The sequence below is a fragment of the Equus caballus genome, chromosome 24 (genome assembly GCF_041296265.1).
Source record: "Equus caballus isolate H_3958 breed thoroughbred chromosome 24, TB-T2T, whole genome shotgun sequence".
NCBI lineage: Eukaryota > Metazoa > Chordata > Mammalia > Perissodactyla > Equidae > Equus > Equus caballus.
Genome location: NC_091707.1, coordinates 32,655,212 through 32,679,737, shown reverse-complemented (window position 1 = coordinate 32,679,737; position 24,526 = coordinate 32,655,212). Strand labels below are relative to the sequence as shown.

General features: G+C 38.1%; 1 protein-coding gene across 8 annotated transcripts in view; it reads right to left on the bottom strand.

Moving 5' to 3' along the window:
- LIN52 (lin-52 DREAM MuvB core complex component) overlaps nt 1–24,526 on the bottom strand; it is a 112,170-nt gene that overhangs the window by 87,237 nt on the left and 407 nt on the right. For 4 of the 8 annotated variants that reach the window (XM_001490424.7, XM_023628090.2, XM_023628091.2 and 1 more), the window contains exons 2-5: nt 17,461–17,535; nt 15,413–15,450; nt 12,366–12,432; nt 10,583–10,666 (exon numbers count right to left, since the gene is read on the bottom strand). In XM_001490424.7, coding sequence (XP_001490474.1) covers nt 10,583–10,666; nt 12,366–12,432; nt 15,413–15,450; nt 17,461–17,535 — 264 coding nt within the window. Of the gene's footprint in view, nt 1–7,505; nt 8,996–10,582; nt 10,667–12,365; nt 12,433–15,412; nt 15,451–17,460; nt 17,536–21,063; nt 24,501–24,526 lie in introns of those variants that run through there. The other 4 variants (XM_070250156.1, XM_070250154.1, XM_070250157.1 and 1 more) reach the window with 3 other exon arrangements.

The window sequence follows — 24,526 nt, the reverse complement described above, 5'->3', positions numbered from 1 at the left end:
AAACTACCACATTTTGGGAATTTTTGCCCATCAGTCTCCTTAACCAAAAGCAAAATGTTATTTCTGACTAGAGAAAAACTAAAGGACTCTGAGCATCAAAAATATATATTGGTTAACAAAGGAATTTTTAAAAAAGACAGAGATGAAAAGGTAAACAGAAAGCTAAAAATCAAGCAAAACATCAACAAAGTTAGGCAAGTAGTTTAGTAAAGTCACAAGAATTTTTTACCTAAATCAGAAACCCAGTTCCAGAGACAAGAGATGGAGGAAAAGCTAGTAGTACAATAAGACTCCTGCTGCCACCTACAGGTTAAAGGCTAGATGATTTTTCTCCTTAGTCAAGTGCAGTTAACTTTTAACCATTACAGACAGAGTAGGACTGAACAGGCCTTATAAAGCGAGCCAGAGAAATAACCCTGATGTCAGGCCACAAAGAAGAATACGCAGGGTGTACAAGTCCCAGTTATTCTTTCTCTGACCTCCTTCGTACATTAAAACAAAAATTAATAGAGCTAACTGTTCTTTAGAATTTTATCTTGATGGGAAATAATTTCTAAATATAAATGGCCACTTTTTCAAAAATCACAGGTGTAGAGGGTAGAAAAGTCTACCATACCACAAGCTAGCTTAGAAGCAGAAGCTTTCTTTTGGTATCACCACCAAAGAAAGTTGTACCAAATAGTTTCTGATGCAGACAACTTCATCACTATAGACTACTGGGATGAAGTATCAGGATTGAATGGGGAAGTCTCAATCTTTTTACAATAAAATGCTACTTTTAAAAACTATAGTGATTAAATTTAGACAAATTACAGTTCTGCTGAAAGTGTTAAATAAACATACAAGATTAGACTATAAATTAGCAGAACAAACTATATCAAAATAAGCTAAATTTCTTAAAACTTTTTTAGATGCTAATATCCTCAGTGTGATCTTATTTGCTTAATAACTTTTTAGCCAATCTTTTCTTTATAGTACCAAGGTAATTTCAAACTAGTTGAAGTAAATGAGTATAAATTCAATTGGGATTTTTATTCCTCTTACAGCATATAGTAAAGTGAAATCAAAACAAAGGCATCAAATTCAACACCTCTTCCTGAACAAAACACTCAACCAACTAAGAATAAAAGATAACTTCCTCGACCTGACAAAGGGCATCTACAAAAACCCGACAGCTAACATCATACTTAATGCTTTCTCCCTAAGATCAGGAAGAAGACAAGGATGTTCATTCTTGCCACTTCTATTCAACACTGTTTCCAGAATTTCTAGCCAGGGCAATTAGGCAAGAAAATGAAATAAAAGGCATCCAGATTAGAAATAAAGAAGTAAAATTATCTCTATTTATAAGATGACATGATTCTGTTTTAGAAAATCTTAAGTAATCTACTAAAACACAATTAGAATTAATGAGTCCAGTAAAGTTGCAGGATATAAGATCAATAAACAAAAATTAACTGTATTTCTCTATAGTTAGCAATCAGCAAACTGAAAATGAAATTAAGAAAGTAATTCCATTTCTAATATCATCAAAAAATAAAATAGGTATAAATTTTAACAAATGAAGTGTAAAACTGATACTTTGAAAACTACAAAACGTTGAAAGAAATTAAAGATCTAAATAAACAGAAAGACATAACACATCATAAATCATCTTAACATTATTAAAATGGTATACCCCCCAAACTGATTTAGAGATTCAATGCAATCCCTATCAAAATCCCAGCTGACTTCTTTGCAACAATTGACAAGTTAAAATTCCTATAGAAATTCATGGGACCCAGAATAGCCAAAACAATCTTGAAAAAGAAAAACAAAGTTGGAAAACACACACAGCCCAATTTTGAAACTTACTACAAGGCTACAGTAATCAAGACAGTGAGGTACTGGCATAAGGACAGACACATAGATCAATGGAATAAAACTGAGAGTTCAGAAATAAACTCTCACATTTATGGTCAATTGATTTTTGACAAGAATGCCAAGGCAATTCAATGGGAAAAGAACAGTCTTTTCCACAAATGGTGCTGAAACAACTGGACATCCACATGCAAAAGAATGAATTTGGATCCCTACCTCACACCATATGCAAAAATTAAGTTAAAATGAATCAAAGACCTAATTGTAAGAGCTAAACTATACCTCTTAGAAGAAAACACAGGCATAAATCTTTGGGACCTTGGATTAGGCAATGGTTTCTTAGTTATGACACCAAAATACAAGCAGCAAAAGAAATAACTGATAAATTGGACTTCATCAAAATTAAAAACTTCTGTGCTTCAAAGGACACCATCAAGAAAGTAAAAAGACAACTCAGAATGTGAGATAACTTTTGCAAATCATATATCTAATAAGTGACCTGTTTATAAAATATATAAAGAAGTCTTACAATTCAATAATAAAGACACAATCTAATTTAAAAATGGGCAAAGGATCTGAACAGACAGTTTTCCAAAGAAGATATGCAACTGGCCAATAAGCACATGAAAACATGTTCAATATCACTAGCTACTAGGCAAATGCAAATCAAAATCACAATGAGATACCACTTCATCCACTAGGATGGATATAATAATAATCTTTTCAAATGAATAATAACAAACATTGGCAAGGATCTGTAGAAACTGAAACCCTTATACACTGCTGATGGGAATGTAAAACAGTGCAGCCAGTATGGAAAACAGTATGACTTCCTCAAAAGGTCAGATGTAGAATTACCATATGACCCAGAAATTCCACTCCTAGTTATAAACTCAAGAGAACAAAAACATGTATCCACACAAAAACTTATACATGAATGTTTATAGCAGTATTATCATACTAGCTAAATAGTAGAAACAACCCAAATGTCCATCAACTGGTAGATAAATATAACGTGGATAACTGGTGGATAAATATATCTATACAATGGAATACTATTTGGCCATAAAAAAGAAGTATTGATACATGCTACAACATAGATGAACACTAAAAATATTATGTTAAGTGAAAGACACCCATCACAAAAGCCCTCATATTGTATGATTCCATTTATATGAAACTCCAGACTAGAGAAATTCACAGAAACAGAAAGCAGATTAGTGGTGGTCTAAGTCTGTGGAGTGTGGGGGGTAAATAGTGAGGACTGCTTATGGGTAGAGTTTCTTTTGGGGGTGATGAAAATGTTCTAAAATTCATTGTGGTAATGGTTGCACAACTCTGAATATACTAAAAATCATTAAACTGCACATTATAAATAAGTGAATTGTAGGGCAAGTGAATTGTATCTCAATAAAGCTGTTCTAAAAAAAAGAAAAAGAAAAAAGAATAAATGTATTAGAGCCCAAAGCTTTAGACCTAGTTTCAAATGGCATGATCGGCTACTTTCCCAATTTTCACATTGTACTTAAAAATATGTCAAATATAGCCAGTAAGGAGGTCATCTGCATGACTACTAAAAGGTTTGTAGCCTCAGACACAAGGGGATATTTTTTTTAAAGGGTAAAAACCACTAGGAATCAGTATTTAACAGGATTCACAATAGTTCAGTGGGTCTTAGGAATAAAGCAAGCTATGTACTGTTGTAACTTACAAGGCTAAATCAGGATCATGCCCAGGTCATAAGAGTGATGGAGTAGGGTTCAGGTAGAGGATAAACCCAATCCATTATCAACAAGCTTCACACTGTTTTTACTATGGGAGGTTGATCATCTACTATCTTAAGAGGAAAAGTTCCGGACATTATGAGATCTTCAAATGTTACTTCTCATCAATAAAACACAAACTATCCAGGGGTCGGCCTGGTGGTGTAGTGGTTAAGTTCACGCGCGCTGCTCTGACAGCCCATGGTTCACAGGTTCAGATCCTGGGCACAGATCTAGACCATCGTCAAGCCACGCTGTGGCAGCAATCCACATGAAATAGAGGAAGACTGGCACAGACGTTAGCTCAGCAACAATCTTCCTCAAGCAAAAAGAGGAAGATTTGCAACAGATGTTAGCTCAGGGCCAATCTTCCTCACAAGATAAATGAATGAATGAATTAATTAATTAAATAAAACAAAAACTATTCAAAAAAAGAACAATTTCCAGAAGCTTCCACCTTTTCAGTTTTAAGTCAATGGATTTCATTAGAAAAATTCTTTCATTTCATTTGAAGGCATCAGCAGTTGATCATTCAATCAGCAAATACACATTGCATATTTATTATATGCCAGGTACTCCATGGGCTACAAAGCCTAAAAATATGGTTTTTATCTTAAAGAGTTACAATCGATCCAAGAGATAAGAAATGTATCAAAAATGTCCCAGGACGGTAAAAGTCCATACAAAGGAAACAAATGAACTGCTCTAGGAGCAATTTGGGAGGCCAGGAAAGAAAATTCACTTTCCAGATCAGGTATGAAAAGGAAAGGCTGATGAAAGAGGTGAATCTTGGACTGAATAATGGAGGATGAATGAAAGTTCTAATATAGTCACATCGCTTAATGATGGGGAGACGTGCTGAGAAATATGTCATTAGGCAATTTCATCATTGTGCGAACACCAGAGTGTACTTACACAAACCTAGATGGCATAACCTACTACAAACCTAGGCTACATGGTACTAATCTCATGGGACCACTGTCATGTACGCATTCCGTCATTGACTGAAATGTTGTTACGCAGTGCACAACTGTACTAGAAATAGGTCAGGGAGGGCTTTCTGAGAAAAAGGAATAGCACGAATGGAATTAAGAAGACGGAGAGGTCTTCCAGAGACAGTAAGTATTTGAAATGGGGACCATGCATGATGTTTGGTAGGGGAGAAGTAAGTAAAAAGGCTAGAGATTACACTAGGGCCAGAGTGTAGAGGATTCTGAATGCCATGCTAAGGAATTTGAATTTCATCACATGGGTAATGAAGTACTACTGATGACATGGGCAAAGGACAAACAAAGAAGCAAATGGTACTTTAGAAAAATTAATCTGCTAATGGTAAACAAGATGAACAGGAATGGGGTAGTGGAGAGGCAGGGAGGCCAGTTAGAAGGTAACTATTAACAGTTCCAGTAAAACAGGAAGGACATTGAACTCAGATGGAAGTAACAGAAACAGAATTCTTTATATGATAAAGCAGTTTACAATTTTTTGTATTTCTATATATTCCATGGGAATTTCATATAAATTAACTGCCCAAGTCAAGCCAAGGGGCCCCAATCATGAGAAGCTATAAATGCCTATACAAAAACTTATTTCATTCCAAAATCTGCACACCATAAAGGTTATCGAGACATAATCACGTACCAAATCAAAGGGCAGGGTCATCTTCCAAAAGACACAATCTAGTTACTATCAGCCCTAGAAGGTTCACATTATTTCTACACTAACATTTAACAACGCTCTAGGGAAGTGACAAACAATCATGTTTTGAGGACAAATATTTTTTGCATTTTTTTTCTTTCCATCATCTTTATCAGTGCAGATATTTGCATGAAAACAGGATCACTGGTCCTTGGGGATTCATCAGTTCCTATTGCTTATTTTTCATCCATGTCATCCTTTCAATTAATGCAGGAAAGAGGACTGAGACATCGAAACACCAGATTAGGGTGTCAAGTAAATGTCAACCCCTAGAGTAGATGAATAATCTGTAAGGACAAAAAAAAGATCTTGCTTTTATGCAAATACGCCATACACAATAAAACAAAGAGAGACTGTATCTAAGAAGTCCCATACATATCAATATAATTCTTTCAAATTCTAAATTTAAAAACTATTTTCTATATGTCAGTTAATTCATTATGATCAGGGAAAATGAGACAGTTGCAAAACACTGCTACAGAAGTTGAAATAAAGCTGAATTTTGAACTAGAAAATCATGTTGAAAAATCTCAGCTATGCTCACAGGACTCACCTGGCAGAAAGGAGCATTTCTGCCACGGAATTTTGGTTTTGTGCTTAAGGTGGCTGAGTTAGGTGATTTCAAATCCCCACCTCCAAAGCTTTAAGTTTTAGAAATGCAAACACTTAGTAATAATGGCTTTAACTGTGTGGATTTAAAACTAAAACAAACCACATCAACTTTCTGATTCTGTAGAAAGCCATTAAAAGACTTTATTGATGGTTAGAGAACTGACTCATTATTCTAAAAACTGGTAAAAAGAAAGAATCGTTTATCCAGTAAGAACAATTTTTAAAGTAATAATAAAGAGTTAATAAGATAAAGCCCATCACAGAAAATTCTAGCTAATAAGAAAGAATGACAGAAGTAGAATATTACCATTTTGCAACCTGTAATAAAATAGTGGACCTAGGCAGTTATCAAAGGCTGATGGAGAATTTGACAATGAATCATATAGCAGACTAACAATACCTTTGTCAACTAATTAATCTTAATATCACAAAGAGAGACAAGCAGACATGATGTATCTTCTGACGGATGTAAACAACACCATTTATGAAATATCCTTGCCAAAATAAAAATAAAAATCAAGCCTAGGGGGCCAGTTCCATGGCCGAGTGGTTAAAGTTCTGCATACTCTGCTTCAGGGGTCTGAGTTAGCAGGTTCAGATCCTGGGCACAGACCTAGACCTACCCGACTCATCAGCCAAGCTGTGGAGCATCCCACATACCAAGTGGAGGAAGACTGGCATGGATGGTAGCTCCTCAACATCCTCAAGGATGTTTCACTTCCTCAAGTGAAAAAAAAACAAAAAGAGGAAGATTGACAACAGATGTTAGCTCAGGGTGAATATTCCTCACCAAAAAAAAGAAAAAAAAAATCAAGCCTATATCTGTGCAAGCTTCTAGATCTAACTAGCAGGAGATAAAAAGGGATAGATGAACATATTAAGCACTACCAGAGGGATGTGAGCAACGAAATCCAGAATGTGGAAAATTCTACAGAACACATAACTAGGTTTAATAAATGACAAAGGAAAATAAAAGGGAGCTGCAACTATGACAGATTAAAAGAGACTTAAGAGACATATCAGTCAAATACAGTATATGAACCTTATTTAGAGCCTGATTCAAACAAACCAACTGCATACATAAAGACAATTATGAGCTAATCTGGGAAATGTGAATCCTGATTGGCTATTTGATGATATCAAGCAAGTTAGTTAAAATTTTTTAGGCACAATAATGGAATTGTGGTTATATTTTTTTAAAAAACAGAGAAAGTCCTCATCTTTTGAAATCACATATTAAGTTATTTAGCAATGAAGTACTATGATACCTGCGATTTGCTTTAAAATAATTATGCAAAATTGGTATAAGTGAAATAGATTGGCCATATATTGACTATCGAAGCCAGGTCATGAGTACATGAGGTTATTATTCTATTCTATCTTGGTATACGTTTACAATTTTCCATAATAAAAAGTGGTAAAAAAAAAAAAAAACACTTCATTATCTTTCTGAGTAGGAAAGCAGAAAAAGAAAAACCAAACAGAGGGAATATAATAACTTCAACTACAACTAACTAAAGATAATACTGTTGATTAATATTTGGTACATATAGGATCTTATATATAGCATAATATATTTCATAATATAGCATCTTTTTTTTTATTTTTTATTTTTTTTTATTTTTCTTTTCATTGAGTTATTGATAGGTTACAATCTTGTGAAATTTCAGTTGTACATTAATGTTTGTCACTTGTGTTGTAGGTGCACCACTTCACCCTTTGTGCCCACCCCCCACCCCACCTTTCCCCTGGTATCCACTAAACTGTTCTTGGTCCATAGTTTTAAATTCCTCATATGAGTGGAGTCATACACAGATTATCTTTCTCTCGCTGGCTTATTTCACTTAACATAATTCTCTCAAGGTCCATCCATGTTATTGCAAATGGAATGATTTTGTTCTGTTTTGCAGCTGAGGAGTATTCCATTGTATATATGTACCACATCTTCTTTATCCATTCGTCTGTTGCTGGACACTTAGGTTGCTTCCACGTCTTGGCTATTGTAAACAGTGCTGCAATAAACATTGGGGTGCACAGGACTTTTGGGATTGCTGACTTCAGGCTCTTTGGATAAATACCCAGTAGTGGGATGGCTGGATGGTATGGTAGTTCTATTTTTAGTTTTTTGAGGAATCTCCATACTGTTTTCCATAGTGGCTGCACCAGTTTGCATTCCCACCAGCAGTGTATGAGGGTTCCTTTTTCTCCGCAACCTCTCCAACATTTGTTGCTATTAGTTTTAGATATTTTTGTCATTCTAACGGGTGTAAGGTGATATCTTAGCGTAGTTTTGATTTGCATTTCCCTGATGATCAGCGATGATGAACATCTTTTCATGTGCCTATTGGCCATCAGTATATCTTCTTTGGAGAAATGTCTGTTCATGTCTCCAGCCCATTTTTTGATTGGGTTGTTTGATGTTTTGTGGTTGAGTTGCGAGAGTTCTTTATATATTAAGGATATTAAGCCTTTGTCAGATATATGACTTGCAAATATTTTTTCCCAGTTAGTGGGTTGTTTTTTTGTTTCAATCCTGTTTTCATTTGCCTTGAAGAAGCTCTTTAATCTGATGAAGTCCCATTTGTTTATTCGTTCTATTCTTTCCCTTCTCTGAGAAGGCATGGTGTCTGAAAAGATCCTTTTAATACTGATGTCAAAGAGTGTACTGCCTACGTTTTCTTCCAGAAGCCTTATGGTTTCAGGTCTCACCTTTAGGTCTTTAATCCATTTTGAGTTTATTTTGGTGAATGGTGAAAAAGAATGGTCAATTTTCATTCTTTTACATGTGGCTTTCCAGTTTTCCCAGCACCATTTGTTGAAAAGACTTTCTTTTCTCCATTGTATGCCCTCAGCTCCTTTGTCAAAGATAAGCTGTCCATAGATGTGTGGTTTTATTTCTGGGCTTTCAATTCTGTTCCATTGATCTCTGCACCTGTTTTTGTACCAGTACCATGCTGTTTTGATTACTGTAGCTTTGTAGTATGTTTTGAAGTCAGGGATTGTGAATATAGCATCTTCTTGATAAGGCGAGCATAAAATTTATTTCATAAAAAGAATTGACACTGAGAAACAAAGGATTATTATGATCATTACAGCTTTTATTAGCCAGAGCTAGAAACAGAATCAAGTTCTATATGATACAAGTCTTGCATTCACAAATTTAATAATCGCAGCTTGCCTTTTCATTATAAACCCTGGAGGTCCGTGACATACCTGGTAATTAGTACTTTTGCCAAGATATAAACTTTACTCACGAGAAATGACAGTACACAGAGGAAAGCGAGGTAACAATGCGAACCTAGCAGACCACCTAACAACCACATCTCAAAGCAGTTTGTTATTTTCTGCTCCTTGATTCACGAAGTGATTAAAAAATGTTTTCCGGGTAAAAGAAAGCCAACTGCTAATTACAGTATTGAAAATAAAGAGAAGATAAAGATGGCTAAGGAGATGGCTAACTATTAGTCAAAAATCAGAAGTTTTAAGCTAAATTCTAAAGTGAAATGTTGAATTTGGCAGTAACCAATTATATGAACAAATCCATTATACACTCTACAAACAAGAAAAACAATTTATGAAAGTGCTTTTGGGATTGTTCTAATCAGTGCAAAACTTGCAATTCTGAGGAAAACTATAAGCTATAGTAGCTTCTCAAAACTGTGGATTTATGAATGTCTCGGGAGATACACACTGGGAACAAAGTTCTAACAACTGTATTTATGTTGAGTATCTCTTTCAATTACAAAGTGAGAATGTCCCATTCCTTTTCCAGTTTTATAATGAATACTGTATGGGAAAAGATACAACCTATAAAGAAATAATTTTAAACTAAAAGAATAGAAAGCAGACAGGAATAAATGAGAACTTTTAAAATATTACTTATGGTAGATTATGTTCTTGGTCTGCTATCTATCCCTTCCATTGGGGAACTAATTGTTCCCTCCAATTCCATGTGATTTGAGTAGACTGACTCTTCCAATCTGTGTCTGCACCCAGGACCTAGGCCTGGTCCATCAGAGTGTTCCATGCTACCTGGCTGAAGGACTGGTTCCGGGATAGGTATGTGAGCCAAGATGGAACACAGTCCTCACTAGGACCTTTCTGTTGGAATTTTCAGAAAACACGTTCTTTCTCTGGGGAATTAAGAGACTGAAAACCACATAAACTCGAGCTGTTCTGGCCACCTTCCCCAGTTCTAGGAAAAAGTCATCTGCAGCACCAAAGAATAAGACTAATACATGAATGAAGCAAAGCCTTGAGATAGAAAACAAAAGCAAGAACAAGAGCACATCTCAATGACATCCTTAAGAGTCATGGAAGTAGATATTCTCCAAGCTATTTCTACTCCTGGAATTTTAATTTATGTGAACTAATAATGTCCCAGTTTTGCTCACGCTAGTTTGATTTGACATTCTATCACTTAAAACTGAAAGGGTTTCCAATATACTTTTACTGTACAGAGAAAAATAACTTGTTACCTAGTAAACTCAGTAATTATTCCAGCACACACTATCATAAAAGGCACACTTTAGATTACAGTGACTTCTTACCTTCAGAACACCTAATAAAGATACCTTCTGAATTATAGCTAGAACTCATCATGAAATACACAACATGCAACCCTGAATAAATGTGATCTGGGTACTCACACTCATCCAGCCCCAGCTGATAGGCCAAGTTCTGTAGGCCTCGTACCTTCTCCATCAAATTAGCTGTGGTGAGGCTCCCCAGTTCTGAAACAGAGTCATTTATTTCAATACCATTTCTTTCCACTGTTCTCTAGCAACAACTCATTTGGGCTGGGAATCCTTGTTATAAAAGTTTTCAAGCTTAATTCCTAGCAAATACGTAGAAAATGCATCCACATCTCTTCTCATCCAATCATTCCCTCTATACACACACACACAGACACACACCCACCCCAGTGGATTTATCCCACTACTGCAAAATGCCTCAGATGAGCTTACCCACTTAATGAGAAGAGAGTTAGTATAGACAAAATAGTAAATTATGTGTTTTATCCTAAGGATCTTTTTATAACATTTACTTTGCCTATCATACAAAATAAATACACCATTAAAATATGAAACTTTGTGATTTGACATAGCATTGAGAAAGCCCACAGACACATCTCTGTCTTGCAAAATGGACACTGTCTCCACTATCATTTACAAAACAGCAACTACTTACTGCTCCCCATTTCCCTAAGTCCAGAAAGCAAAGACTAAATATTAATCCAAACTTTCCCTTCAAATCAAATTCCTCTAAGACTTTTTAAGTTTATCAGATAAAAAGTATACTTAAAATAAAAACTTATTTTCCAGATTTTCATTTGAATAGCACTCATTCCTTTTAGGTTTAAGACACAAGTCAATTTGCTTGGAAAATAATACTAGGATCCTTATTAAAAATTTAAAAGTTTCCTTAGAAAGTACATACTGATGGGATATTATATAAATGTCTATTTGGAACATTAGAACAATGAACCTGAGATGCCCTTGAGACTTAATTTTTCCATGGTTGGTGGAGGGGATCTGCATTTAAGCATTTCATACAGAACAATGAACTACTTCTGAAATCAGATGAAGATGTTACTTTCTCCCACTTATCATGCCACATTCATTATCCATATCAGGCATACGCAGACTTTCTTGATCTGTTCAGCTGCTTAAATAGTTCAAGAATCCCAGATTTTTACCTTAATTTCAGTCTATTACTTCACAACCATCATGAATCTTATCACCAGAAGGATGATAAAAAATTAAATGAAGTAGAGCAAAATCAAGGAAAATTAATGTTTTTTAATTTAAATTTCCACTTTGTGGTTGAGTTCCGAGTCATTTATCAAACAACAATATTCACTACTTACAGTATTCTTTATGGGAGAAATTGATGGGACAGAAAGAAAGAAAAGACAGGTCTTAACCCACTAAGAGTTTGTCAATTAATAGTACTGACAACAATATATGGCAGTAAATCCTAAATAAGGCACTTGTATTACAGTGGCAAGAGACTAGACTTAAAAGATCAGAGTTTAAATTTTAACTCTTTCTAATAAATCTTGGTTAAGTTAATCTCTAAACTTCAGATATCATCATACCTAATTCACAGGATCTTTATGAGAATCAAATGAGAAAATTTATGTGAGAGCTTTTTGTTAACTATAAGCATTATACAAAATAAAGTTAATATTTTAAGGGAATTTAGCAGCAGAAGAAATCATCATGACTGAGTCTTAAATTGGCAGGACTTCTACACGTGGAGAAGTAGAGAAAGGCATTTAGATATGAAGAACTATGAATAAGTATGGTTACGTAGGCAGTCTGGTTGCAACCAAGAATACTTTTAAGGGAATAGTGAGAGAAAAGTTGGAAAGGTGGTTTGGGGAAGAGCATAAACATCAGGTTAAAAGAGGCCACCAGCATTGCTTACCTTTCAACATGTCGATGTCATCACGTTCTATTTCAGCCATCCATTTGGGTGGAGAGCTGGTAATAGGCTGTCAGAACATAAGCATATATATATCCATTGAGACACATACAAAACGTGAAGAGACCCCACTCTTCCTTCTTACAGGAAAAGGAGCTTGTCACATAGCCTTCAAGTAGTTTGAAAATTTTGGCAAATTACAATTTCAAAAACCCCGATTTTCCCAGGTTCAGACATGGCCTATAAATAGTCACCTTACAAAATAATACTGCTCACCTTTTAAAGTAGGTCTCAGAGAAACGATCTTGGGAGAATTAGGTCTGACTATCATTAGTGTTTTAGGCACAAAAAGTTTAGTATAGCAGCGAAAGAAACTACTTGAAATTCAGTTCTGGTGAAAGCCTATAGCTGGACTGTTTGAAACAATCATCAATAAGTAACATTCTCTGGCAGAGGAGAAGATTCAAAGAAGAATCAAGAATAATAAAATCCTTATTTTGAATGAGAGAAGACAGTATTGATCAACATTTGAAACTACATTTTATTGTAGATATTTTACAAAATTTTAACTTTAAGTTATCTTCTCATTTCTGAAAGTGAACTTAACAAAATATGAAGGAGAGCCCATTCTTAGAATAGCTTTGGGGCAAGTTTTCAATCCTAGTTGTATACAAGAGTTATCTATGCAACTTAAAAAAAATACAAATGCCCTGGCCACACCCCAGATGTATAGATTTAGAACATCAGGAGTTGGGGAAGGGTCCAGTGGAGAGTACAGAGCAAGGGACATTACATATGTATTTTTCAAAAGCTCCACAGCTGCACACTGATGATTCTGTTGTGCAGATAGGTACAGCTGAGCAAGACTGCTTCAGCTTTGAGCCCTTTTCCTTTATTTAAAATTAACATTTACTGGGGCTGGCCCCATGGCTGAGTGGTTAAAGTTCTGCACGCTCCACGTGGCGGCCTGGGTTCACAGGTTCGGATCCTGGATGTGGACTTACTCCACTCATCAGCCATGCTGTAGAGACATCCCATACACAAAATGGAGGAAGACTGGCACAGATGTTAGCTCAGGCTAATCTTCCTCACCAAAAAAATTAAAATTAACATTTGCTTGCCACTATGTGACAAGTAAAACACTTTAAATGTATCATGTCATTTACTTTCCAAATCAACCCTGTGACACAGGTATTATTATCCTCATTTTACAAATGAAAAAAACCAAAGTAGAGGAAGATAATAAATCACCTGCCTCAGGTCACACAGCTAGTGCTACCAGGATTCAAAACCCACGAAGCCTGAGTTCAGAAACTACTACTCCATACTGCCTCCTGTAGAAGGCTGTAGGTCAAACTCACCATTTCTACCCCCAGTAGGGAAACAGACTATACCAGGGACTCTTAACCTAGGGTCCTAAGATGGCCCTCAACCCACAGAAACAAAACTCATAATGATATGTATGTGCACACTTCTAGGAAAAAGGTGTAAATATTTAATCAGATTTTTAAGAAACATTATACTCAAAGTTTTTTTTAAAAATACTTATTTATATTTACAACTTAAAATACTTAGTTGTAACCAAATATAATTAACTGAAAACTAAGTATGAATGAGAATCTAAGAAAATTAATTCAGGTCCTTTTTACTCAATCTACTAGATTAAAGTTGCTATAATAATTATAATAGTGACTGTGGATTGTTTATTATGTCCTAGACACCATGCAAAGTGTTTAACATGCATTATAGCATTTTATACTAACAATCCTATGAAGTAGTTTCAGCTGAGAAAACTAAAGCTCAAAAATGTTAGGAAACTTTCTCGGGTCACAGATAGTTATGTAGCAGATTTCAGGATTCAAATCCGAGTGGGTCTGACTCTAAAGCCTAGCTACCCTGCACTCCTCATGCCGAGGCCTTATTGGATGCTAAAGCAGCACAGGCCAGTTTTCACACAATCCCAGCTCTTGAGAAAATGAAAGAAGCTACAAAATCAGACTCCCTCTGAACAAATACTCTCATGGGACCTGAAAGCCACAGGCCCAGAGGGGCCTTAATATTTAACTCAGCACCTTTAACTCTAATAATGAATAGAGAATGCTAAGTATACAGTAAGGTACTGTGAGAGTTATATTACAAATCCCCAAGGGCATGATTTAATAGAAAGAGTACGGGCTTTGGAATCAGACATACCTGTGTTCAAATCTTGGCCTATCACTCACCAGGTCTTGGGCAAGTAACTTAACTTTCAAGTTTCTCTGTTGGTGCTTTTAACATTGGGCTCAGATGCTTCTAAGCACAGTCTTTAGAGTATGGATGCTGGTAAGGAGACTAATGGGTTCAAAGCCTAGTTCTGCCACTTATAACTATATCCTTGGGAAATATACTTAACCTCTCTGGGCCTATTTCCTTGTCTGGATGATAATAGTACCTATATCTCACATGGTTTTGGGAAGATGAAATAATACATGTAAAGTGCTTATAACAATGCCTGGCATATGGTAAGCACTATGTAAGTGCTAGTTAACATTATAATCATCATATTCTCCTGGTGTGGAATATATAAGAAAATATATTTAGAGCATCAAGCACAATGCTTGGTGCCCTGGAAGTGGAAAAGCTGTGCCTCTAATGGATGTTTTCCTTTAGATTTCTGATGGGCCACTGAGAAATTTCAAAGAGCTCTAAGGAAGTATAAGCTAAGGTCTTAATGCACCAAAAAAAGGGAAAAGCCTCAAAATCATAGGTTGAGCAAAAGAATACTGGCATTACATTAAATATTTCAACTGCCTCACCTTAAAAGCTTTTAGAGCTGAGAAAAGAGGCTAACCAACAAAGGTCAAAACACCAAAATAGAGCATTTGGACAGAGGAAGACATTATCATCAATTAACATGATGATAATATAAACAGATTTCCAGGGCTACAGTTACAAATTGATTTGAAGGCCATGACATTATTCTTGAAAACAAAGAAATAAGAGATATTGGAACTTTTACCCAGGGGCAAAACATTGGATAAACTTCATTAGGTAAGAATGATACTACTTACACTTTTGAAGGAAGCTGCAAATTCAGCAACGCCTGGTACTTAAAAACAAAAAACAAACACAAACACAACATTATTCCTTCAATAAACATTTCAGTGCTCTGGACAAAGAGGATTCAGATAAGAAGAAAGCAGGGGCTGGCCCCGTGGCTGAGTGGTTAAGTTCGCGTGCTCCGCTGCAGGCGGCCCAGTGTTTCGTTGGTTCGAATCCTGGGCACGGACATGGCACTGCTCATCCAACCATGCTGAGGCAGCGTCCCACATGCCACAACTAGAAGGACCCACAACAAAGAATATACAACTATGTACTGGGGGGCTTTGGGGAGAAAAAGGAAAAAAAATCAAAAAAATCAAAAAAAAAAAAAAAAAAAGAAAGAAGAAAGCAGCCTTGTCCTCAAGGAGCTTATAGTCTGGAAGAGGAGAGAGAGTAAACCAACAGCTATAACATTTTTTAAGTGCTCCAAGAAAGATACCAGATGCTATGGGAAGACCCCCCTCGCAAAAAACAATGTAAATCTAAATCAGACTGAGGGGGCAAGAAAAGCTTCTCAGAGAAAATAATGCCTTAACTGAACTTTGAAGTATCTGGAGTGAGTTGTGAGCTGGACAAGAGGATGGTGAGATACAATAATCCTTATCAAAAAGTTTAAATTTCCTTTTTAGGTATGCTGTTCTGTCAATCCAATTGTTTATGTAAATGTCTCACAGGAAGAATCACATTAAAAATAAAAAGATAACCAGATATTTAAAAATAAAATAACGTTCAACCTCACTAATAAAAACAAAAAATGAAACAGAAAAACCTGGGGCCAATCCCAGGACCTAGTGGTTAAGTTTGTGTGCTCTGCTTCAGTGGCCCTGGGCTCGCAGCTTCAGATCCCAGGTGCAGACCTAGCACCGCTTGTCAAGCAGTGGTGGCATCCCACATAAAATAGGAAGAGTGGCACAGATGTTAGCTCAGCAACAATCTTCTTCAAGCAACAAGAGGAAGATTGGCAACAGATGTGAGCTCAGCGTCAATCTTCCTCACATACCAAAAAACCCTGTAAAAATAATAAAGATCAGTAACATCCAATATTGCCTAGTATATGAGGAAATGGGCATTCTCTTACACAGCCACCCTCTTCCATGTGCACAAAGATATACATGCAAGGACATACACTGTTAAATTGTTTGTAATATCAAAAACTAGATAGAACTTAGGTTTCCGAATAAGGCAAGAATACATAACCTATAGTATACCTATACAAGGGAATATTTTAAAAGAATGAAGTAGATCCATACCTACCAACTTGGAAAGATCCATTAATAAATGACTAGGTGGAATAAATTAAGCTGTAGACCATGTACATATGATCCCATCATTATAGTAAAAAAAAAAACAAAAACCTTCTATATACTTAAAAATATATATTTATTTGCTTATCTGCATAAGCATAGAAAAGGTCAAAATATCTATAGTAAACTATTAACAGTGGTTAACTTTGTAACAGTGATTGAAGGAGGTGAGGAAATACTTTATGTATCTCTGTATTGTTTGAACTTATTAGGTGTAGTTTTTTAAAATTATTATTTTTTAAAGGCTCCCTATCATTTCCTGAGTTACACTGTGTTCTGAGAAAATGAAACCACCAAACAGCTATTCTTAACATTGGACTACAGAATTCAGTCTCTTCCCTTCAAAGTAAAAGAAATTTTAAGGGGCTGGCCCAGTGGCATAGTGGTTAAGTTCGGGTGTCTGCTTTGGCAGGCCGGGGTTCACCGGCTTGGATCCTGGGCACGGACCTACACATTGCTCATCAAGCCATGCTGTGGTGGTGTCCCACACAGAAGAACTAGGAGAACTTACAACTATGATATACAACTAGGTACTGGGGCTTTGGGGAGCAAAAAAAAAAGAGGAAGATTGGAAACAGATGTTAGCTCAGGGCCAATCCTAAAGAAAAAAAAATTTTATTCATTACAGTTAAACGATAACTGTTCAAAAATCTCCCTCAAAGTAGCAGTAGTTCTCCTGCAACGATTCTGATATAAAGAAACCAAAAACTTACACTGTTCTGGCCAAAGGTCTGGTGAGGCACGGTCAAGTTTTTCAAAACTTAGCAAAGATGCTTCCAGATCTGTCCCTAGAAAAAAACACGCAGGTGAGCTAAGAAGACACAAAATACATTAATTTATATTTTATGACGCTTCAATCTCAAAGAACATAACAAACTGGAAGACTCACCTGGAAGTCTAGAGATTTGAGTTCTATAACTACTGATGCTACTGGGCCATATTATACAAATAAATCATTCTTCCTCATCAAACCTCACTTTTTCAATCTCTAAAATGGGAGCGATATTTTAATAGGGTATTAGGAAACATGAATACCAACAAACCCACCTGCATCTTCACTCATACTTTCCTCTAGTTACAATCAATTAACTGTCCCTGCTCTGAAAGACAAACTCCTCGGCTATGGTTCTGTATTTCATCTTCTCTTGCTTTGTCAAAAGACATCATCTTGAATCATCTCTCTTTTGCACAATCAGTTTCTACCTTCTCTACTGGCTCATACCCAACAGCAAGCAAGCCTCATCTAGAATTTCCCTTCTTTGAAAAAACTCTTCCTTGACCCCATGACCTCCTCACCCCTCCTATACTGAAAAAGTTCTTGAGTTGTCTATCCTGCTGTCTCCACTTCCTTACCTCACATTCTCTCCTTAACCCGTGACAATCAGGCTTCTGCCCCTACATGCATGGAACTGCTGTTGTCAAGGTCATCTACGACCTATGTTGCTAAGCCCAGTGGTCACGTCTCTGTTCTTTGATATGTGACCTCTTCGCAACATTCACATACTGACCACTCTCCTTGAAACACTCCACTTCCAGCTTTTATAAAACCACTATGCTGGTTTCTCTCTTACCTCACTGACTCCTTCTTTAGTCTCCTCCTCCATTCAGGCCCCATCCTGGGCTGGCTTCACTCTCCTCCTAAAGTCTCAGGAGATCTCATCTAGTCCCATAGCCTTTACCATCATTTATATGCCAATGACTCCATATTTTCATTTCCAGTTTCAATCTTTCCCCAAACTTCAGAGTTGTATACCCAAATGGCTACTTGACATCTCTCTCCATTTACATGTCTAAAAAAACCCTTAAGTCTAATATATTCAAAACCACACTCTCCCAGTAGTCTCCATCTCAAAAAAAAAAGCACCATCATGAACCCCAGTTCTTAAACCAAAAACCCAGATGTCATCCTTTATGCCTCCTTTTCCATCACCCTTCCATAACCAATCCATTAGTAAATCCACTACTTTCTATCTCCAAAATACACCTTGAAACCAATTAATCCAAGAAACCATCACTTCTCTCTTAGACTACTTCAATAGCCTCTTAACAGGTCTCCCTGCTCCCATTCTCACTCCTTCCCCACCCCACCACCACAAAGTGGCCAGAACTGATTTTTTAAAAGTGTCAATCAGTTCATGTCACTCTCCAGCTTAAAGAACTTCTTCCCAGCTAAATTCATGAAAGTACATCTACCACGCCCTATGTCTGACCACAAGCCCAGCTGTGCAAGCTGTGATGGGAAGGCATTGGAGAGACCAAAGAAAAGACATGGAGATGGTGCACGAGACACAAGCATTTATTGGGAGCTTACATCCAGGGAGTCCAGCAGCCCAGGCTATTCCCCAGGATGTAGGCCAAATCACCAGAGGCAACCAACCCACCCGGTGCTGGCATGTGGATAACACTGGACCCTTACCTCTCTCTGACAGTTGCCGGTATGCCCTTACTTGCATAGACACATCTGAGGCTGCTGCAGGCATATCCCAGCAAACAGGCCGCACAAAAGACCCACCATAAGAGGCCTAGAACACCTCTGCACTGATTATGGTGTCCCCACAGACATTGACAGTGACCAAGGTACACATTTCACTGGCCACCAGGTGCAAAGATGGGCTGATCAAATGGACATACATTGGCATTTTACAACCCCACAACCGTGGAGTTGGTGGAATGAACGAACAGCTTGCTGAAACAACAATTAAGAACAGACGACAGGACCCTAGCCCACCGGACGAGATGCCTAACAACTACAATACATCAACTGAATGAACGTGAAAGACGTACCTGACCCAGCGCATATCGGATGTTGACACACGGACTTAATATGATAGTGTGCCCATAGACAAGAGCTTACCAAGTAGAAAAGCTACAACCACAGACAGGCACTCAGAACAACTTGCTTGTGCCTCTGCCTAAGAAACTCCCTACCAGGACCCATGTGGTCACTTGGCCTGGGACTGGTGGGGCCCCACTGGTGTGGTCGCTTAGCCCCTTGGGGGACAGGCTTAGAACAGGATATCACAGTAATGCCCTTTATTGTGGGGAGACCACCCAAAACCCCCAAACTTACTAACCCAGGGCCTCCAATTCTCCAAGGCACTTTCATCCTTCCCCTCTGGTGTGTCCTTGTTCCTCCCTTATCCTATACCACTGCCCCTACGGCACCCACACCAACTGGACAAGTAGTGTGATACTGCCATCCTGGCCTGAAACCACAGGTTTGTACCATACTAACCCAAGACACTGCAACCATGTGTTTCTTGTTGGACGGTCATGACCTCCCTGTTTTTGTTCCCTCTGAACATCTTACTTTTCATCCCTAGGACAATGTGTGCTAACCTCACCACTGATTGGGCACACACTGTTGCTAAATTACCAAATTGCTCCAACTGCTGGGTATGCAGTGAGCCGCCTCTCTCTTCGACCATGGGGTTACCATGGTGTCTCGAAGCTGCCAATGTCTGACTGGAGAGCCCTGCAAGATTGGAGGATCACCTCCCACCTTCCCATTCCTACTCCCCTCTGGCCAAGTAACCTTTCAGTGCCCTCTTACAATGCCACTCGAGATTACATCTTTCAGCTTGTGTGTAAGCAGGTTAACATAACCCTAAAGGTGGGATACTCTGTTTTTGATGGCATAGGATGGTTAATGCTGTACAAATAGAGTTAAGAGGTACCCTTTCCTGGTGTATTGAACATCAGAACAACTCTGTACCACCAAACGAAAGTACCTCAAAAGTTATGGGGTGGACACCTGAAACAATGTGTAACCAAACAATTGTTATGACTGCTGATACATGGCTAAGAAAACAAACCACCACAAAAAGAGGAGCCTATGCCACTCTGTGGGGATGGTTGTGGGCGTGTGATACTCACGGTGGGCCCTATCTTCCTTATAATTGGACTAGCAGATGCACATGCGGACACCCCTACATCCCTGCATGCATCCTGTCTTCTCTTCAACAGCTTCCTTCCAACTGGGAGGCAGTTCACACATGTCATTGTGTGTGACACACTTCAGGATGGATTTACCCCTTCACCATCTTTTCCCCACAGGCTACGGCCACTGATGTAGAATGCAAAGTGTCTGTCTTAGTCCAACGTATGGCAGCAGCCCTAAATAACACCAGACACACTGTAACACTATTAAACAAGGAAACATCCTAAATGACAAAAGTAGTTTTACAAAACAGAATGGCTCTTGACATGCTCACTGCTGTTCAGGGAGGCACTTGTGCTCCAATAAAGGTAGAACGTCATGTCTATATCCCGGACAATGCTCATAACATTTCTTCCACAACAGCCTCCTTACGTACCCATATACAGGCCATCGATGCCTTGTCTCCTGAGCTGGTCTCTGCTTGGATTCAATCCTGCCCTTCAACACAGCAGAAAGCATCCTTTGGCATTCTTGCCTTTTTATTATTGCTTGAATTTTCTTGCTGTACTCTCTACTGCTGTTGTGGTCTATGGTCGCAATGCTCCTCTATGTGTCTGGCTCAAAGGTATCCACGGAAGAATGGTGCAATAAGACTGTAAGGGCCATTTAGACACATGGGGGGTGGAGTGTAGGGCCTTGCTTGCCCAGCAATTACCTACATGCCCTATAGTAACTATGTGCCATCCTGGCCCCCTTCAAGGAAAGATGCCACCATCTGGTGTCTTAACAATCCCGGATCTGCTTATCTCAAAGAACATCACGTCTAGAAGGAACACAGAGCCCTGCTACATGAGCTACTTACTGTTCCTTGGAATGCTAGTCATGCAAGGACAGCTCTTCTTGCTAAGCACGTAGCCTTTGTTTCCCTGCCTACTTAAGCAACTGCCTCTCTGTTCTCAGGAGCAGTGCACAACCCCGTCCAGCTGGCTGCTCCTGGACTCCCTGTACATAGGTTCCCAATAAACACTTATGTCTCATACCCTGTCTCTGGGTCTTTTCTTCAGTCTCTCTGGCGCCTTCCCATCGCAGCTCACACAGCTGGGCTTGTGGTGAAACATCCTATAAAATCCTAAGTGATCCAGCCCCTGCCTAATTCTTTGACACCATTTCCTCTCCACTCTTGCCTGGGCATACAGTAGGTGCTGGATATTAATAACAACCGTCAACATTTGTTGAGTACATATTGTATGCTCAGTATGCTAGTTAGTTGCATAAATTAGTTCATTAATGATACAGACAGTAGTTGTTAACATTTTCTAGACAAGTCACATCTTTGGAAATCTGAAAAAAAAAAACCTGGACTTACTCCCCAGAAGATGTACATATGTATAAAATTTCTCAACATGCGCTTTTCTATAAACTGAATTTTCTTCTCAAATATTCTAGAAGAATTTCCAACAGCATTCTAATTGGTAAAGAACTCAACTCTAATAAATCACCTTAACTAAAGCATCCAAAAATGGTAGCAAAGGAAAGCTGTGTGTAACACAAAACGTCAATTTTCACATGCCTAAGGAATGTTACTGATGGGAAGCTCAATCATAACAAAAATAAACTTACTGGGAGCAGGATCCAATAACCAACAAGGGTGTCCTTATGATACTACAATCTGGAGCACAACTCAGACTCTGCTGTGAGTCTTACTCTTATAAAGTAAGTAATTAGATGGCTTTACTTGCTTTTAATTCTCTCCTTTTCAAATAAGTCACAGTAAATTTGGCATTAAAAAGGCAAACATGTAAATGACCCAAACTTTTTTCAAATAAACATTATTTAAATTAAATTTTAAAGACAGAGACAGGTGGAACACTAAAAATAGAAGTGAGGTAGCTAGGCAGTGGAATATTTTAGGATGAGATACTTATTTAGAAGCTGAATTTAAGTTCAAAGTGCTCCACTTGATTTTGTCAGATTAAAAAGAAAAGATTAGGTGGAGAAGGGTGAAATTCTGTGAAAGATGAGAACAAAAACTTTTAAATCAAGAGTGCAAGCAGAGTGATGGTGGAAATGGCTAGAAGATCAAAGGAAAAAATATATAATGTTTCCAATACTCTTCCTGGCCAAAGAAAGGAAAAGAAATTGAGAGAAGACAGGGAAAAATCAAACACAAGGAATATAGCTCTAAAATCTCCAAAACTGATAAATTTATCATTTTAACCATTTTTAAGTGTACAGTTCAGTGGCATTAAGTACATTCACATTGTTGTGCAACCAACATCACCATCCATTTCCAGAACTTTTCACCTTCCCAAACTGAAACTCTGTAGCCACTAAACAATAACTCCCATTCCCTTGGCTGACTTTTTAAATATCCTTTTTTTTCATGGCTATTAGCTCAGGGCCAATCTTCCTCAGCAAAAAGAGGACTGGAGGTGGATGTTAGCTCAGAGCTAATCTTCCTCAAAATAAATAAATAAATAAATAAATGCCCCTTTTTTCCGGCAAGAGAACATTTTAATAAGAGAATATCCAGGCAGGAGAAAGAATCTCTTTTGATTATCAACACCCATAATTTGTTATACAGTCTGTACCTTCACTCAAAAAACTTAAGACTCTGTTAAACATGAAACTTAAACCCAAATAATATATTATTTATGTATATATCTAATCACTCTTTCAATAAATGTTAATTGAAGGCCTATTGCTTTCCAGGCACTGTGATAAGCCCTGGGATCCAACTACGAACGACATAGACTTGGAATTTATAATCTAGTGTGAAAGGGGCAAAGTTAACAGAATAACTACGCTGACAATGAAGGTACCGGGATAATGGTGAAGGGGGCAATTCCAGATACTGAATTCTGGCAAAGCCTCTCTGGGAGGCAACATTTAAAACGAGACCTGAAACTGCAAGTGTCTACATGTTTGACTCATCTCTTCCTCTCCCCAAACACCTAATATTATGCCTTTCATATAGTAGGTACTCAATATAGCTTTCCTGGCCTCCTATTTCCTCATTCCTGAAATGAACTTCTAAGATTCCTTCCTAACACAAAACGTGTCGGTTTGAGAAGGGAAAAACTACATATCAATGAAACGGACGTGGGGATGGGGACGACAGAAGCAAAAATTGAGTTCAGAAATAGTTGCAAGACCCTAACTCTCTAAAGCAGAACCGAGAGCAAAAGAATATGGGTATACCAAAACCACTTAGTTGCCATCTGAGATGACTTGTATCTGAAGACGACACATAAGCAGAAACCGTTCATTCACTCAGCGTGAGAAAATAACAGACGCAAGAAAGGTTGAGACGTGTGCAAGACCACACTAAAAAGGTCAAATCTCATTTTCCTGGGTCTCTCATGGCGAGGGGCTGAAAAGGTCCCCCCGCTTCCCTTGCTGCCAGGGCAACGGTACCAATCTGAGGAAAGAGGAGAGAGTAATGTTTCTCTTGCGGTTCAGTCCCAGGATGAGGTCAGCCACCAATCCCAGCTGAGTTTGAGAGAATCATTTCAGATGCTCAAAGAGAAGAGAACCGACTCTTAAATGGGACGCCCCAGAAGTAGAAAGCTACAGTAAGGCACCTCCTTTCCTCCAGCAGTATCTCCTCCTAGGCCCTCAGCTTCGCCCAAATGAGGCTAAGGGAGGGCAGGGCCCGGGAATGGTCCTTTGCGGGCGCCCTCCTCCACCCACCTGGTACCCAGAGGGGAAACTGGGCACCTTCAGAGTCGCTGTGAAAAACCAGCCAGCTGAAGACAGCCGCATCCCAAAGAAAAGAACTGGAAAGGAAAGCAGAGGCGGCCGAGAAAGAAGTGTAAGTTAGAGGGGCAGACGGAGAGTGTAAGTTCCCAGGAGAGCGAAGAAGAAGGCTGTAGGCGCAGGATCTCTAAGCCGGCTCT